This window comes from Centrocercus urophasianus, unplaced genomic scaffold, assembly GCF_019232065.1.
Source record: "Centrocercus urophasianus isolate 14NV4802_14NV808 unplaced genomic scaffold, USGS_Curo_1.0 seq_11, whole genome shotgun sequence".
NCBI lineage: Eukaryota > Metazoa > Chordata > Aves > Galliformes > Phasianidae > Centrocercus > Centrocercus urophasianus.
In genome coordinates this window covers 65,838,127-65,850,087 of record NW_024884253.1, presented here as the reverse complement: position 1 = coordinate 65,850,087, position 11,961 = coordinate 65,838,127, and the positions used below count along the sequence as shown (strand labels likewise).

The window sequence follows — 11,961 nt, the reverse complement described above, 5'->3', positions numbered from 1 at the left end:
AGAAGGGTTCTTGTTTGAAAATGAAACTGTGGGATTCTGGAAGCATATTTAAAGACCCATTGAATGTTAGGGTTTATATTGTGATAGAAGAGAGTTTATACGCCAGAAGAGACTCAAACAAATAACAGATTCCTTTCCTTTTTCTTTTTAACTGATAAAAGAAATGGCTAATGGATGTATCTAGGGGCGGGCAAGGATGATGATCTCTGCAGCCATATTCTGAGTGAACATACCTGAACCTGTCTTTTTTGTCATGGTGAGAAGGAAAAATATTACAGTAATCAAAATGCAAGGGGAGAAGAGATCAAAATTAGCTATTTTATCAGTTGGATGTATAGCAAAGATTGTTTTTGGAAATGTTCTAAGAAAGAAGCTTTCAGGAATTGGCAATAGTTCAGTTGTGAAAAACAGAACAGAGTTCTGAGTTCAGGAGAAGGTTTTGGGTTACGGGCTGAGTAACAAGGAAGGATACTTATTTTGTCTGCTGTGTTTCAGAGGAAGGAATGACACCTGTTTTGGCACAGTTGAACTTGAGCTTATAGAAATATCCACAAGGATTTATAAATTTATAAATTTCAATTTTGAAAGAAAATGACAAGTCTGGTTGATAAGTCTGTCAATAACCAACATGGAATTGGTAGCTGAACTTGTCACTGCAAGATCATTTTACAATTTCTTTTCTGGGAGGAAAAACCCAGTGACAGAGCCCAGCAACATCCCCAGAAAAAGAGGAGTTTGCAAAAAGTGTGATGAAGCAAGGAGAAGAACCAAGAATCAGCGCTGGTTTTGAAGTCATCAAGGCAATGGAATGGGCTGCCCAGGGGATGGTGGTGTCACCGACCCTGGAGGTGTTCGAGGAACATTTGTGTTGAGGGACATGGTTTAGTGAGAGCTATTGGTGATGGGTGGATGGATGGACTGGGTGATCTTGTGGGTCTTTTCCAACCTTGGTGATTCTGTGATTCTCTGATTCTAAGAAAAAATAGATCATGTAGAAGGGTGCAGACAAGAAGAGTAAGAGTAAGTAAGTGCTGACTCTGAAACTTGGCTGGGAAATGATCATTAGAGATTTTGACCAGAACAGCTGGGGGAGTGGGGAGAATTCACTATATATTTGCCTATACTGATAATACTTCACAGGCATCTGGTTTTGGCCACTGTGGAAGACAGAATACTGGCTTAGATGAACCTTTGGTCTGACCAAGTTCATCTGTTCTTAATTTCAGTGGAGTAAAAAGGTGCAGAAACTAGATTAAATGTTCTAGGGTGGAAAAGGATCACAGGAAATGTAATTGGGGCTTGCAGACAGAGCACTCTGTGTTTAGTTAGGGAAAAGAAATGTAGAAGGTAGCAAGGCAGGAAAGGGAAGGCAGGGGCAGGGGAGACTGCTGTCAAACTGGCATGGGAATTGGGGAGATGGCATTTACAGAAACTCAATGAAGTGAGTCAGAATGGGTGTGAGGGAGATAGAGAGTTAGTAGGGTAGATGGAGATCCTTGGAAAACTGGAAGAATAATTGAAAAATTCCTGTATCTGTGGGAGTGGTGAAGGAGACTTGCAGGAGATGTATGACACAAAGTGGTACTGTTAGAATGTAGAGGTGATGTTGGGTCGATTTGCAGTTGTTTCATCTTTGGAGTAGCACAGCAAGGTGCAAGAAATGTCAGCTGCTATTTTTCACCCTTTTTGTTTGTATAACAACACTGAAATTACAAATGCATTTTGAAGAATGTTAATACAGTTAACACTGCAATCAACCACAGGTGATCAATAGCTGCAGTGGCCTCTAAATAGGTAAAGGAAGTGCAGTCCTCTCAGTGTTTTCCCATTTGCCCTGGGGGCTGTTGGAGGGGTTCTCTTTTCCTAAACCCTCCAGCAACTGCAGCAACTTTCTCTGCTCTCATTTTCCACCTTCCTGGCCAGCAGGAGACTAAGTTTGCTTAGACCTGAACAGCCTAAGACATAAAAATCCATGGTATAAAAGGAAAGACATGTCAAATCAAGAACATCTCACATGATCACAGAGCGATAATATAGAACAGTGTGGTCTAGGGAGTCAGGCATCTGGCAAGGGCTGGAAGATGTGTTATGTTTAGTACTTCCATGGAGCAGCTTAAAATTGTTGGTAAAAAAATACTTAGGGAAAATATTTTCCCCAAGTTGTCCTAAAAGATTTAGGAACCCTGTGCCACTGTACTCTGGCATTAATTTATATAGTCTGAAAATTCCTTCCTGACAAAAACTGCCAATTAATAGCATGCAGGTCATAATAAGAGCTCCTTATTCTATCACAAAGTAGTCAATCAAAACCATGCAAAATCCATTCACATCCTAACTCAGGGAATCGCAGAATCATAGAATGGCTTCGGTTAGAAAGAGCCTTAAAGATCATCCAGCCCCTGCCATGGGCAGGACTGCCACCCAGCAGCTCAGGCTGCTCAGGGCCCCATCCAACCTGGCCTTGAGTGCATCCAGGGATGGGGCACCCACAGCTCCTCTGGGCAGCTCTGCCAGGGCCTCACTGCCCTCTGCCTAAAGAATTTCTGCTTAATGTCTAACCTAACTCTCCCCTTTTAATTTAAAGCCATTCCTCCTTGTCTTATCACTACACTCACTGATTAAGAATCCCTTCTCCTACTCTCATGCAGACTCTCTCTAGGTTTGGAAGGCAGCAATGAGATCTCCCTGCAGCCTTCTCTTCTCCAGATTTAACAAGCCCATCTCGCTCAACCTTTCTTCCTAAGAGAGGTGCTCCAACCCTCTGATCATCCTATGGCCCTCTTCTGGACCCATTCCAGCAGCTCCACATCTTTCTTGTGTCGGGGGCCCCAGTTCTGGATGCAGAATGCAAGTTGCAGTGTAATAGTATGTATGTATCAGATGAATTGGGAGGTGTTTTCATGTGTCAGTATGGGAAATTGAAAATCCAGGATTCCCCCAAGAGTCAAACTCAACAAACAGTTTCTGACTGCAGTTACGTATTTGTGTAATATGAGAGACATAAGAGCCTTAATTTCAGTTCTTAGGAGGGTAAAAATAGGGTTTGATTATTGTACTTAGTTGTGCATTTATTTATAAGATATATATTGCAAGGTGTTTATGCTTAAGAACTTTTAAATTCTCTTTCCTTAACGTAGTTAATAATGTTAAGTTACATTATATCTGTAATGCATTTCTGTTCTTTAATTTACAGAAATGGTAAAAATGTGGTAATACTTCTGATACCAGTTTGTCTTCTTGACTCTTCATGTGACACACACAAAAAAAAAAAAAAAAAAGAAAAAAAAAACCTGGCAGAACAATCTTAAAGTGTTTTTTGCTAGTTAGGTTTCGGATACTTAAATAATGTTCTTAACTCTGTTTCCCTACACAGTTTATCATGAAATATTACATTACTCAGACTGAGATCTCCTAGGCCGAATTCTCACTTAGGGCTGATCAGACTAGTGCTTTTACAGCTGGCTAGTTCATCTTACTTGTGTGGATTTTACTGTGTGTGTTGGAGTTTGGGAGTGAAGAGTTTGGTGGAGTTTATTACTAATAATAATCTTTATCAGCAATTGCAAGAAAAATTAAAGTGGTATAAAGAAAGCTTTTGTAGTAAATAAAATTTGGAATGTAGGATTTCTGTATGCATTTGAAGTAATTGAGGAAAAGAAATGTTTCCTAAATTCATAAGAAACTGAGGTTCTGAAATAATGGTCATATTAAAATCTCTCTTATTTCAAAAGCAGGCTATTGGTTACAACTGAGCAGTAGTTAGTTATGATACGCAGACCAAAGATGTATAATTACAAAGTAGGTCCCATAACTGTTTGAATGTTCATACCTATTATTTAAACATACACAGAAAGGTATTCTCCAAGAAGCTAAAAAATAACCAAAATGCATGTGATGTATGTGGAATACAAACTACTTCAGTTGAGTTTAGAGAGAACCACTGTTCTCTAGAAAATTTAGTCATATATGTGGATATTTTCTATATTGGCTCAGCATTTGTGAGTAGCAATATTTTCTGAAATTCTTGTACATCATCCTGAATGTTCAGTTTGACTTTTTTTTTAAACCCCAAGCCCCACAACTATTGGAGGTAAGGAAGAAAAATATTCTCATTTGCTGCATACTCACTTTTATCCAATTATGAGCCAAACTTTTTCTCTGTGTAACAATAAGTACTTATTGATTTAAGAACAAGCAGACATATCGATCCAAAGGGAAAATGCACTGTACATGTTGATCGATACTTAACTTGTAGGACAAAACATCCTGATATTCACTTCAAGGCATCAATATATACATATTACTACATGTTTGTGTCATTAAGTCAGGTAAGCGGGCTAGATTTCCATCCAACAGTATAAACTTTCCTAATGATTATTTTTCTGGTCAAATATTAGTCTCTAAAGAGAAGAAGGAGTAAAGAACCAGAAAAAGAATAATTGTTCACCTCCCTTGAGATAAATAATATTTTTCATTAAACTCAGCTAATGCCTATCAAGAGCCACCGGATTGATTATATAATGTGAACAGTTATAATTCTGCCAAATCCTAAGAGTGTTTACATGCACTGAGGTGAATTTGGAAATTTAAGCATACATGTGTGAAGACATTTCAGTGCGTAACTTGTAATTATTTCAATGTCAATGTCAATTTGTACAGAAAGGAGCTGTTTCCTTTTAATTTTCAAAGTTAGAGCATGTCTAGATTCCCTGAATATCCTTAAACTCTGAGTAATCCAGGCATCACCACTTCATTTCTTTTGGCCTCATTGTAAGCCAGGAGTTTCTTCTTGCTGGAATTCATTGACATAGAACTAACCATAAATTATACAAAGATAAACTAATTATAGAGTAATGGGGCAGTTGCAGTACACATTTTTTTTCTCTGACATTTCTTTTCTGTCCCATAATAGCTCTAACACTGGGTTAATCATTTCTATTTAAATGTTTTCTTTATGGTTAATTTCACCCTAATATCACTCATCTCCATCTTGAGTCTCCTGAGGCAATGAAGGACACACCCAGGAAATGGGCAGGCTTGGGACAAAGAGAAGCTGTGACAGCTATGCAGTTAATATTTATTCTTGACATGATCAGCTCTATAATAAAAACGTATAAAACATGTTGCTTCAGACCAGCATATATTACATGGCTCTTTTTAAAATGCTTTTAGTTTCCTCCTACCAAGAATATGACTAAAAGCTGCAGATCCTTTCTGTGCTACTTTACCCATGTGGGACCTTTCTTAAGCCTTCACATCGTGGAAATTCATGTTTGAATTCTCATCATCTTGTGTCTTAGTCAACTTTGCCTTGCCACTCTCTTGACAGACCCAAGCTTGTCCTTCCTTATCCATCTGAAGCACTGGAAACATTGCCCTAGCACATGGTTTGGGTTTTTGTGTCTGTTCTTGGCTCTCTCTCCTCAGGTTAAGATTTTCTTTATTTACCCTTATTTCTGGGAAGCTCTTGTATCCCTGATGGCTCCCATCAGCCCATGTGTAAGCACAACTTTTTAGAAACCCAGGTTGCTTACAAGTCAAATGCACCCAGATGAGAGGAAGAGGTATAATGTGGATTCACTGCAACAAGCAGCTGCACACTGGGAGCCAAACAGACATGCTGGTGACTTCAGGCTAGCGTCATCAAGGTGATAGTTTTCCAGCCTGCTGGCCGGCTCATGGTGGTGCCACAGAAAATGGAGCCTGCCCTGCAGACATGCTTGTATAGTGGACTCCTTCATCACACTTAATGAACTTCCAAAACATTTATAGGGTTCTGAGTACCCTTGTGAAATAAAAGCTGTTAATATTTCCATTTTTTTTTCAGAGAACTATGGTTCACTTAAAATTGAATAATGAACCTACTACAAACTCGTAAACTGGAATCCTAATCTTCAGAGCATTCTTTATCGCTCTGCTTGTTATAGAAGAAAGCTCCCCCTTGGATTCCTCAACAGACATTTTAAACTGCGATTAAACAAAAAAAGGTTTCCAAGTGATAGAGATCACAACGGCAGCCTGACCACAACGGCAATCTGACCACATACCTGTCATCATTAACTATACATAAGACAATCCAGAGAGGAGAGTTGTGCTCTCAGCTATATCGAAATATATCGGAATAGGAAGGCACAAAGATAAGGAACACACTTTACTTTTCAATGGGTCTATTTCCCCAGAGTCAGGTTATTCGGCACATCTGTGCAGCAAGTATACGAAGCTGTAATTCCTCACTAACTACATATGTACAGAGAGCTGAATGGACAGTCCACTGAGCAAGGTGGGCCTGCAGAAGATGGCAGACCTCAAAGGCACTAGTGGCATTTCCTAGGGCCAAATAAGCACACTTACTGAAAATCTGAATTGTATTTTACGAATAGAAATGTTTAGTGAAAGCATGCCCCTCACAGAATGAATACCAGATTCACACATGGACACTCTTGCCACTTTTAGGCAGTTCAGGAACAGTGTTACATGATTCACATCATCAAATAAAACAAGTGAATGTTGAATTGCTATGCAGTGCAAGTGATCAGAGATATTTACTAAATAATTATCAGTAGTAAATTAACTTGAAATAATCAGGATTTGTTGTTGAGGCTTTCTTGAGCAGTAAAGTTTGATCAGTCATTCAAAGTATTAGCAATTCTATTAGTTTACTCTTTCTGGAAATCAAAAATAACATCCTCCTGAATCTTTCTAATCTGTTTTCATTGGAGCTTTGTAGTTTGAAGATACATCCAGGAGACTCTAAGAGATGGATTTTAAATATAGTAATGAAAAAGCAAACTTCTACAGCCAGTACATTTGTTTGTTAACACAGCTTTCCACTGCTGTCTGTCTGCTCCTTAGGTAAACAGTGATAACATGACAGCAGGCTTGTTTCATTTCACATATGCTGGAAAATCCAGTAAGTATCTACCTTCAGGTTTTTAAATCTTTCCATAGGAATTTTTATGTAGTAATCATAAAAGCAGTTGTGGAAGAGGATGTAGAGTCCATTTGCCTGTCAGATATCATTCTGAATTTCTAATTTCTTCTTTATTAAAGATTAAAGCTATACAACAAAAATGGGCCTATCTTTTTTCTATTTCCAGTTAACTTCTCAGGTCAGAAGTTAACAAGACAGGGCATTTCCTTTTTAAAATTTGTACACAGGTTTAGTGATATCCAGAAAGTAGATGACTGCTCTTTTATAATCACAAAGTGTTGAGACTCTTGAGATTATGTAGTCCAAGCCCTTGTTCAGCTAGAGCAAGTTGCCCCAGGACATGTCCCATTGGGTTTTGAATATATCTGCAGATGGAGACTCCACAACCTCTCTGGTAAACCTGTTCCAACATTAGATGATCTTCACAGTTAAAAAAATTACCATGTTGTGTTCAGGTGAGTCTGACTCTGTCCTCCTGCTCACTCCCTTCTGGTGTTGGTGCACACGTAGGAGCTTCCCCCTGAGCCATCCTTGCTCCGGGCTGAGCTGTCCCACTTCTCAGCCTCACCTCCTATGAAAGATTCTCCAGTCCTTTAATTATCTTGGTCTCTTCATGCTGGACTGGGCATGTTTTTCTCCATGTCTGATCTAAGTGTTCTGGTAGTTGAGCTGATATGTATTAGTGCAGAAAAATCTGTGGTCCTGCTCTTAGGCATTTCTGTTCTCACCTGCCATCTACATTTCTTGTACTGTTAAAACAATTAATTATTCTGTGTTTGTAGTAGTGTCTGTAAGGCACTAAATATTTATCTGGCTTCTAGATAAGAAGATCACAGAGAAAGGTTGGAAAGAAAGGCTCAGGTACAATAAGGAGGGCTTTTAATTATACACAGGTGACTCAAAATAGGCAATGTGGTACAAGTCAGTTAAAAATGTAGAGACAGAAGAGAGCAAGGGGCTTGTCACTGAGTTTAAGGAAGGCAGTCAGTGAAGAAAAAGTTGAGAGGAAAAAAGCATAGAGGCAATTGCCTTAAATACTTGCATGTAATACTCGCACGTAAAAAAAAACTTGAAGGGAGAGATGAAGTAATGGACAAGGGGAAGTCAAAATAAGACAAGAGAGAGGTGAGCAACAAATATGAGGCAACAGTAGCTGAGGAGTCAGCACAGCAATACAAGGAGGGAAATGACGCAGTCTGCCGTGAAGATTTCAGTGCCCCAGTGCTCGTGCTTGGTACTTATGTCAATAGCACAGGTGGTATCCCCTGATCTGGAGGGAGAAGAAATCATGGTGCCAGTGAGGTAAAAGCATTCCAACTCTGATAAAAGGTGGAGGAGATACGTTCTGAATTTAAAAATCTGAGACTATGGCTTAGTGGATCAAAACTCTATAAAACAAAGGAAAATCCATTCAATGCTAGACATTATGTGGGATGGAAACAGTGACACCTAAAAACTGATGCTTCTAGGCACTACATGCAAGAAAGACTGTGGAACAAAGCTTGTCATACTGAGTTTTGTGGTAGAATTCAGTGTTTGGGGGAGATTTCTGACCATAGAAAACAACACCAATTGCCCATTTGTGCCTTTGGAAATTTCACATGCTTTGAGTGATTCATGATCCTAATTTTGATCAGACCTGTTTTCCAAATCGAATGAGAACCACTCACCCAACAAGTTTACAATCGCACAAGCAAATCCTATGGACACCATTTTTCCTCTGAAAAAATAGGACTGGAACACAAATCTTGTGGCAGAGCAGCTACAGGAGCACCTGTCTTCTGCATTCCAGTTGTTAGAAAGAAGGTGGACGTTCTAAGCATAAAACGTCTCTGTTGATTCTCAACTTACAAAACATTTTATTTATTTTCCTGCTTCATCATCATCACCTGCCTGATAATGGACTGCAGCAGCATGAATGTGGTAAATCTGCTATAGGAAAGCAGTGAATGGAGAATGGTGATATTCTCAATGGAAACTGTGTACCTCCCCCAATAACGATTTTTATTTACAGTTACGAATGAACCTGAAGGAAATCCCTCCTATCACTATCAGACCATGTAAAAAGTCAATCTACCTCCTGCTTGTAAACTCCCTTCAGATGCTAGCAGGCCTCAATGAGGTCTCCCCCGAGCCTTCTCTTCTCCAGATTGAACAAGCCCAACTCCCTCAACCTATCTTCATGCTCCATCTCTCTTATAATCTTTGTGGCCAAAATACTGCCTGAAACACAGCTGTAGAATGTGGCTCCTAAAGCCAGGGCCTAAGTGTGCATCTGCTGCTACACCTTTTACAGACCTGCTTGAAGGAGCATCACAGCTCTCTTTGGCCTGACTGCCCGCTGCTGTCAGCAAGGAACTTGCTATATATAAGAGCGAGCTCAGTGCTGCTGCGCTGTACTGCTAGCAATTATCACAGGCTCCAGCCATAACAAGATCCTCAATAGATCTGTGTCTTGAGAGCTCCTATGGGCTGATGATAAGTACCAGCACAGCAACATGCAGAAGATGCTCAGCATCTCACAAGGCCCAGTGTCAGCTGACTCAGCTCTCATATGACTGGCAACTTGATTCTGACCTTAAAAACTCTTATCAAATGTTTGATGAGAAACTGTGGCTTGTGTAGTGCGGAATCATAGCTGGAGCAGGCTCAGACCTGCTGGCCTGCAGGCCCTTTGGAAGCTGGAAGGCAGAAGGGACACAAGACCTTCTGAAAGCACAATCATCCTGAGAAACGTTCCTCCTTTTGCTTCAGAGCATCTGGATGGGTTGCACATATCTGCTGCATCCTCGAGGTAACCAGGTTCCCCTTTTTGAAGGGTGGTTGCAAAGTTCCCCCTGCCTTTATCTTCTGGTCTCACTGGGGCAGAGCTCTGCATTTCCTGGGGAAAGACACTGCCTGCTTAGCCTATGGTGGCACCTTTTTGTGGATTCTTTCTTTCTTTCTTTTGTTTTTTCTTTTTCTTTTTCTTTCTCTCTCTCTCTCTCTCTCTCTCTCTTTCTTTCTTTCTTTCTTTCTTTCTTTCTTTGTTTCTTTCTTTCTTTCTCTCTTTCTCTCTTTCTTTCTCTCTTTCTCTCTTTCTCAGGTTTGTGATTCTGCAAGTAAAATGCTGCTCTTTCCCACTGCTGAAACATGTAGAGGTGTTCTAGAATAACAGATAATTGGATCTGGGTTTCAATCCTATCAGATCCATAAGGTCTATGCATAAGTTGTGATATGAGGAGGGTTGAGCACTTCTGCAAAGTGAGAAAAAATGATGGCTTACAAGCTTGCAAAGCAATAGAGTGTACCTGGTTCATTTGGAGTGTGCCCAGACATTACCTGAAAAGTGAAGGACACATCTGCAGGGCTTCCCAGAGGGAAGGGTCCTTGAAAGAACTCCCCAGATGCAGCCTTGTCATTCCTGCTTTGCCTTGGGGACCACATTTAACCATTCAGTGTAGAATTTGAGTAATAGGTGACTTCTGTTCTGCAGAGCTCAGAGGGCAGGCCCTGGGCTTTCACATGCTTACATGCTCACTTAACTGTGCATCTCTGGATGATCCCCCTTGAAGTCAGAGAGGTGACTCACACGTAAAGTTATCTCCATGCCTAATTTTTTTTGCACTGTGAAAGCGCAGATGAAGATAGGATGCGAGAAAGGAAGTGCCATTATCCTCATCTGCAAGATGAGGAACTGAATGAAGCACAGCAAAAATGAGATCCCACTCCACCACCACAGTGCGTAGACGCGCTTCATCGCTGCGCGTGTGAGTAATCCCCTCCGGGTCCGCCGTGTTCTCTGGACCGAAGCGGGAGCTCTGGATTTCAGCCGCCGCCGTTTTTAAGTAAGTTGCTCAAGTTCCGACCCCGAGCCGCTAGACGCGGGTGCGCCGGGCCATCTCTGCCCCCTGACCTCCTCTCACGGACCCCCCCGCCGCCTCCGTCCATGAGCAGCGCGGCGGGCACGTACCGGCACCGGCACCGGCACCTGCGGGCGGGCGGGCGGGAACGGACCGGGGGCAGCGCCGGCAGCGGGAGCGCCGCTCGCCCGGAGCTGCAGGTAGCGGGGAGCGGGTGGGTGCCCGTGAGGGGCCGGGGAGAAGTTGCCGGGAGCCCGCCGTGCTTCCTCCCCGTGCGCTCCCGTCCTCCCCCGCTTTTTGTTTAAAAACGCCGCGCGCTGGGCTGGGAGAGATGGAGGCTGCTTTGAATGTCGGAAAAGCGAGGAGCTGGCCGAGGTGGGCATAGGCTCGCAGGGCAGGGGGCGGCTGGAGCGCTGTCCTCGCTGCGCTCCCTCTCGGCGGCTCCTCAGCCCCAGCCCTGCCCCAGTCCCAGCGCTCGCTGCTGGCAGCGGTAGCTGCGAGAGGAGGCGGCACGGGGCTGGCAGCCGCTGTAACCGTTCGGGTCGGGGTTGAGGAAACGGTGTCACTGATAGCTGGCTACCGCCCAGAGAGCCGGGCGGCCAGAAGTTCCCTTCCTTGTCTTGGCGCACAGACTGTCACAGCCGGAGGTTTCCCTTCCCGCTGCTCCGCAAAGTTACCCCTTCTGCGAAGGGGCTGTTTCACTCCGTAGGCAGTATTAAGGAAGATGTGTATAGTGAGGAACCCCGCGTGTGAAGGAGCGACTTCCCACTGCAGCGCTGGGTGCTAAGGAAACTTTTAATTTTGTGCTTCAAGAAACCCGATTGCTTCTTGGATTACTTTCCTACCTTGGTCTGGAAGGTATGGTAATGCTGCCAGGTGTGCTGCGGAGTGTTCTGCTAACAAAACTTCTAGAAGATGGGATGGTGGTAATATGGTGTCAGTGAGCATTTGGAGCTTAGGCTTGAAATTACCCTAAAAAATTGACGTTTTGTGGAATGCAAGAATTCTTAGACTAGTATGTCCACTGGCTTGTACTGAGTGAATGGCTGTAAAGGAAAATAATGCTGGCTCTTTTTTCTTTTCTTTTCTTTTCTTTTCTTTTCTTTTCTTTTCTTTTCTTTTCTTTTCTTTTCTTTCTTCTCTTCTCTTCTCTTCTCTTCTCTTCTCTTCTCTTCTCTTCTCTTCTCT

At 42.2% G+C, this 11,961-nt stretch overlaps 1 protein-coding gene across 7 annotated transcripts in view; it reads left to right on the top strand.

The window, feature by feature from the left end:
• Nucleotides 1-9,356: 9,356 nt before the first annotated feature.
• IKZF1 (IKAROS family zinc finger 1) overlaps nt 9,357-11,961 on the top strand; it is a 71,002-nt gene continuing 68,397 nt past the window's right edge. For 2 of the 7 annotated variants that reach the window (XM_042839794.1, XM_042839792.1), the window contains exon 1: nt 9,357-9,725. In XM_042839794.1, coding sequence (XP_042695728.1) covers nt 9,695-9,725 — 31 coding nt within the window. In that variant the 5' untranslated portion in view covers nt 9,357-9,694. Of the gene's footprint in view, nt 9,726-10,453; nt 10,759-11,319; nt 11,632-11,961 lie in introns of those variants that run through there. The other 5 variants (XM_042839796.1, XM_042839797.1, XM_042839795.1 and 2 more) reach the window with 3 other exon arrangements.